At 35.1% G+C, this 6,190-nt stretch overlaps 1 protein-coding gene across 7 annotated transcripts in view; it reads right to left on the reverse strand.

Moving 5' to 3' along the window:
- Nucleotides 1–220: 220 nt before the first annotated feature.
- The window catches only part of LOC102205663 (neurofilament heavy polypeptide), a 30,786-nt gene continuing 24,816 nt past the window's right edge, over nucleotides 221–6,190 (reverse strand). For all 7 annotated transcript variants that reach the window (XM_013908438.1, XM_013908439.1, XM_013908440.1 and 4 more), the window contains 11 exons: nucleotides 6,016–6,048; nucleotides 5,891–5,938; nucleotides 5,676–5,735; nucleotides 5,494–5,538; nucleotides 4,972–5,019; nucleotides 4,759–4,800; nucleotides 3,078–3,125; nucleotides 2,713–2,754; nucleotides 2,581–2,625; nucleotides 2,466–2,501; nucleotides 221–2,345 (listed from right to left, as the gene is read on the reverse strand). In XM_013908438.1, coding sequence (XP_013763892.1) covers nucleotides 2,260–2,345; nucleotides 2,466–2,501; nucleotides 2,581–2,625; nucleotides 2,713–2,754; nucleotides 3,078–3,125; nucleotides 4,759–4,800; nucleotides 4,972–5,019; nucleotides 5,494–5,538; nucleotides 5,676–5,735; nucleotides 5,891–5,938; nucleotides 6,016–6,048 — 533 coding nt within the window. In that variant the 3' untranslated portion in view covers nucleotides 221–2,259. The remainder of the gene's footprint in view (nucleotides 2,346–2,465; nucleotides 2,502–2,580; nucleotides 2,626–2,712; nucleotides 2,755–3,077; nucleotides 3,126–4,758; nucleotides 4,801–4,971; nucleotides 5,020–5,493; nucleotides 5,539–5,675; nucleotides 5,736–5,890; nucleotides 5,939–6,015; nucleotides 6,049–6,190) is intronic.

Genomic DNA, 6,190 nt, shown 5'->3' on the forward strand with positions numbered 1-6,190 from the left:
ACAGGAAAAAATAAAATTGCTCCCAGAGATGACCCCTACTGCACAACAGACACCTCTCTTTATACTTATCTCGATTTGAGGTGAAATACTGAAATACTTTCACATTTAGATAGTTAAAAAAAAAACTTCATGCATTAAACATAAAGTATACAGTATAAAAACGACATCAGCCCATTTTTGTGTTAGAAATGTTGGTATGTTTAAAGAAAAGTCAAAACACTTGCATTGCTATGTTTTAATGCCTAATTGTTCTGTTCACAAGGGTTTAAGTGACAAATGATACACATTGTGGTTTTTACTGTAGATGAAGAGCCGCTTCAGGAATAATGAATCAGGGATAAAACAATCAGTTTTTCTGTATATTTAACTATTTACATCAAGAGCATTTTAACACAGTGTGTATGATGTCAGCGACACCATACAGTGACACTGGCACACATCATCAAATTCACTGATTCCTGTCTTCAAGTGTTCACGCTATTAGGGAACCACATAAAAATATAAGAGCATAAAACAAAGGCACACACATCATGCATACTTCATTAAAAGACTTTTAGACTAACATAATGCGCTTTGATCGCTGATCTAAGTATTGCACATGTTCACCTGGTAAACGTGAGTCATTAATATACAGTTTAAACAAGTTTATTTATCTTTTGGTACCATAAATAATAATAATGACAATAATCTAAATTGTTTTGTAAAAAGTGTCCAAAACTTCATCAGTTCATGAATCGCTATTAAACTCTGAGCTCACTGAGAGCTGCAGAGTGTGAGCTTTCATTATTCCTAGACTGACAAAGTGTGCACTGGTATCATTTTAAAAGATAAGCAGATTTATATATAAGCTTCAGGATTAGCGACACAGGATGTAAAAACTGCTCTCTGTGCAACATATGGAGCAAATGCAACAATGTAGCCATACGTAGCTGCTAAAAGCAGACTGAGAAATGTTTTACATCTGAGATCACCTGTCCAAACATGTGACACCTTCTGCAGCGACTTATAATGTGATCACACGGTGTGCCGGTGCAATCAACAATGTAAAATTTGACATTAGACTCAGCCAACATTGCTTTTGTGTTCATCAGACATTATCAAGTAAAGGATATTCAGATAACAGAAATCCTGTTTGTATTATGCTGCATTTTAGCAGCATGAATCTGAGATATCATTATACAGTTGTCATTAATATTATCTTTATTGCCATTGCATATTTAGGCAATATTGATTGCATTCTTGTTTAAAGGAACCTGCTCATTAGGTTTCTACAGTACGTTAGCTTCTACTGTGTGCACACAGTGCAACAGCAGTGACCAAAGTCAGCTACAGTGTGATTTTGGTCAATCAAGGAATTTGCAGAATAAATCTGACACTTGATTTGCTGATGTTTTTGATAGATTGAAAGGAACAAAAAAAAAACTGAACTCAATCCTCATTCTGAGATTTTAGGCAATGCCTCTTACTAGCACCAATATAATAACGAGGAGCTGGTGCAGATATCCAGATGGTACAGTTTGATAAGACTTTAAATGTTTCAGGTAGCAAGATTGGGAGCTCTCATATACAGTGCATGGTCATTCCTTTTGATGCATAAAACAAAAATAAAAGGTAAAAAAGTCATTCAGTAATGATATGATATCTGTTGTGTCCCCATTTGGGAAGAACAATAGGAAACTGAGAATGAATCATGAACAAGTGCTATAAAGGGTGGGATGAGAAACATGATCAAGAAAGACGCCACAGAGATGTATAATTACAACGCAAACCACTGTTCAAGTAAATGTGGGCTAAGAAGGTCTGTCTTGGAGTAGCAACTGTGGCAGTTTTGTACCCTGTTAACCTCACAGTGTAAACTACTCTACACTTTGTAGCTACTTTAAAAATACTGCACCATTTTCTGGACCTTTTATGAGAAAATAAAGTAAGCTGTAAATATATTAAAGGGTTTGAATCCATAGAAGTGAAATAGTAAATTGCTATATTTAAAATATGCAAAAGAAGTTATTACTTAAAAAAATATTAAAAAAAGAAAAGAAAAGGAATGACACTGACTGCATGTATTTGGTATGAGAGCTCAACCAATTCTGGAAAGAGAAAAATAACGGTCCATCTCATAACCTGTCGTCTTCTGCTGTGCAGAGATTTCTGCTGAAGGCGAACAGCATCACCCGTGTTTCAACAGTACAGGGTGTGAGGTGACCTCGTCCTTATCGGTAATTTGACTAGATTGTAAATGTCAGACCACAGACTGACGTGTCAAATCTGCAGCGGCGAGAAGGCGTAAAACGGAAACTGGGCCTCGTCCTCATCCACAAAGAAACACTGGAAGTAGGGCAGCTCATCTGTAAAGAGGTAAAACAGTGAAGAACAGTATGTTCCTTCCCTTTCCTTTAGCATTTGGAGAGAAAAGTGCCTGAAATTTGCGCGCTCTGCAACATTTTGTTCTAAAAATCTGCACGTACCTTCCATGAGAAAGCTGTCCGATAGAGACGGCTCCACTGTTAAAATATGAACATAATGTTAACTACAAATCAATAAAGTGTTATATGACTCTAAATTACAGGATCAACGTGATACCTTTAACTTTCTCCTCCTTATCAGCTTTCTTCTCAGCAGTTTTTCCTGCAAACGTTTTGCATACAGTCAATAAAAGCTATAATGTAGTTTTTTTTTTTGAATACTCAGAAATGAAGGTCGTCACAAACAAACCTTTCTTTGCAGGCTCTTGTATCTCTTTGAGAACCCTGTCCTCTGTAAAAGGCAGCAAGACATAAAAAAGTCAAACAGTTTTTCTCAAGTGTTTAATTTGAATGTATTTGACATAACAATTTATTATTACATGAATAATTTAAATGTGTTTTCTCTCAAAAAAGAAAACACAAGATGTTTCTTTTTTAAAAGGAAAATGTTTGTGAATCTTTTGTAAAAATATTTCGCTTGAGAAACATCTGAATATTAAGATAGTCGCGGATTATTTTCACCCTGTTCACTAATTAATCAAACAGCAGTTTCAACTCAGTAATAGTGACTGCGTGTTCTACATTTATGTTAGTTTCTCCAAGCTGACTGCATACCTTTCTTTGTTGCAATGGGCTTTATCTTTTCTTTTAAAACACGAGGCTCTGTTTCACAAATGTGAAGCAAACAGAAACAGGCATGAAATACACAACAGTTATGCATAAAAATTACTGGAGGGAAGAAAAAGGTGAAGCTTTAAAATAAGTGATTTGAAAATTTCAATAAAGGGTAGAGGGCTCTTTTTTTGCAGATGTAATGCAACTAAATGACTTAAAAACGCTTATGAAAAGCAAATGCGCAGAATGAAAAGTGATGCCCAGTAAACTCAGAGAAAAATGTTAAATGAAGAACCACTTTCTAATAAAGTAACCTTTAAGATTTATAATGTGCTACTGCTTGGTATATACACTCTCACTTCATTAGGTACATCCGTCCAGCTGCTCATTAAAGCAAATATCTAATCATCCAATCACAAGGCAGCAATTTAGACATGTAGGCAGATAACCTTCTGGAGTTCAAACCAGGACCAGAATGGAGAAGAATGGGCTGCTGCTTGTGTAATCGTATTGGAGATATTTTCACTTTAGTACCAACTGGACATTGCCTAAATGGCACAGCCTACCTAAGTATTGTTACTGACCATGTCCATCTCTTTATGACCACCGTCTGCCCATCTTCTTATGGCTACTTCCAGCAGGTCAACTTGCCATGTTACAAAGCTCAGATCTTGACAATGAGTTCACTGTACTCAAACGGCCGCCACCAGATCTCAATCCAATAAACAACTTTCAGGATGTAGTGGAATGGGAGATTTAAATCATTGATGTACAGCTGACAAAACTGCAGCAACTGTTATGCTAACACGTCAACCAAAATCTTTGAGGAATGTTTCCAGCACCTTACTGAGTCTGGGGCTGCACTTAAGTGGAGCTTAATATGGTACTAGCAAAGTGTATCTAATAAAGTGTCTGGTGACTGCATATATTTAAAAAACAAAAACAAAAAAAAACAACAACTTGGGAGCCCTAGGTTGTGAAAACGTGGCTTTGTAAATTCGCAATTAATAAAAAAAAGAGCCACGTGTGATATAGATGAAAATCTGCTTGGTTTTTATAGTTTAACTACAGATTTTGATAACGTTTTGTCAACTGTCATAACAGAATTATAACGAAATACATCAACAGCCAGATTTCTCAGACTCTGTGTTCTCCAAGCATAGCTCATAAATCATTTTTAAAGAAATTATTTAGAAAATATTTATTCATGATTAAGTTAGTAGTTACAACCTATAAATCCTTTATGTATGAGGCCTTATTAGAAAGTGGCAGTACATTCTCAGATTTGTGTTAATTACCTGCATGCATGCTTTGTGTAAAAATTACTGTGAAGCATTTTTTTTTTACATCAACCTATAAATATTTTATTGATGGCAGATGAACTAACTTTGAGATCATTTCCTTGCTGGCCATTCAGTTGCCTATAATCTTTGCTAATTTAGGATTTTTATTTGAAGCTCTTTACTTAGATGTCTGGTTGACTATTTCACACCCAGCAAGAAAATCTTCTCAACTATCAGCAGCAGCGTGTTTAACAGTTACTTAATTTTTATAAGCAAACTAGCTGTTTCCCCTCTAAGTTACTTATCTACATTTAGAGGGGCCTTCATGTTGTAATCAGATTACCACTGATGGTTACATGAAGTATGAAGTGCTGCCTGCACTGAAGCACCACATGTACCTTTCTTCACGTGGGCTGGTTTGGTCTTTTCCCTCAACATGGCTGTGCCATCAGGGACAAAAATGCAATCGATAAATCATACAGTTGGAAGTATTTTAGTGTATTTAAGACATCAGAAAATCTCAAATTTGTGACAGTATCCTGACATTATACGTAGCCGTAAAGCCCTGTACCCACAGTGTCATAAATAAAGTGTAAAACTTTGCACTGTACCTTTCTTTACTGCAGCAGGCCTGGCCTTTTCTTTAGGTGTTTCCAGTTCTGTAAAAGAACAACTTTGGTCAAATTTTAGCAATCAACCTGAAGAATTTTACTGCAGAAGCCACAATTAGCTTACTTTTAAACAATACTTATAGCAGCTCAAACCACTTTCTGCAGTGTGAAAGCTTCAATTATTTTTTTAAATTACTGATTTAGTCCATTCTACAAACAGCCAGAACACATTTTTACTTTGTTTTGTCATCTTTTCAGATATGAAATAGGCCTATTATGTAATTTTAATTATACAAAACATTCCTTTTCCTTAGTAGAAATTACTTTTCTTTGGTTTGCTTCTGACTTTGTGCAGGTCCATGTGGCTGCGATAGAGCCAACGATCTGTTTTTGCACATTAAATCAAATCCACTGGTAGATTTCTTCTATAGATGATTCCTAGATAAGTCTTTGCTCAGTCTTTAAAGAACAAAACAATGATTCTACTTGTTGCCCATAACACCAAAGAGTTTTATAAATTACCTTTTTTTACAGCTGGTTTTGATTTTACCTCTGGTACTTTTGGCTCTGAGTAATAAAACAAAAAGGTATGATATGTAAAGATAATCAGTGTTTATCTACACCATTATCATTATTTTGTGATAGTTTTCTAATGGTACTACATAATAAAAAGCATCTACATGCAGATGACAATGGCAGTCTACCTTTTGTCTTTAGAAGGGATTTAATCTTTTCCTTCTTTGCTTCGACCTCTGCTTTAGGAGCTGTAAAACAGGGGAAAATAACATTTTCAACTTTTTTTAAAGAACTACTTAAACAGTATAGAGTGTGTATGATCTATAACAGAAATAGAATATGAATAAAAAAGTATAGATTGCCTATCTTGTGACTATTTAAAGAGTTTAAATCGAACATATACCTTTCTTTTCAAGAGCTGGTTTCAGTTTTTCCTTTGTAACCTCTGGCTCTGATAAAAAAAAAGCATGAAAGTGTTAATAATAATTCACTTTAATAAATAATAACCATGGATTGTAAGCAATTCACCTTTCTTAGCAGGAACTGGCTTAGCCTCAGCTTCTAAAGAGAAAGGGAAGAAAAGAGGTCATATGAGAAGAGTGATGACTGTTATCACTGATAGCTAATTGCAAAACTAAAGCAACACAGTGCATAAACTCAATCTATTGATTAAGCATGTATTGAGGAATGCTGAAACATGAAA

Source organism: Pundamilia nyererei, unplaced genomic scaffold (assembly GCF_000239375.1).
Source record: "Pundamilia nyererei isolate P.nyererei 1_Seehausen unplaced genomic scaffold, PunNye1.0 scaffold00010, whole genome shotgun sequence".
In the NCBI taxonomy this organism is placed as follows: domain Eukaryota; kingdom Metazoa; phylum Chordata; class Actinopteri; order Cichliformes; family Cichlidae; genus Pundamilia; species Pundamilia nyererei.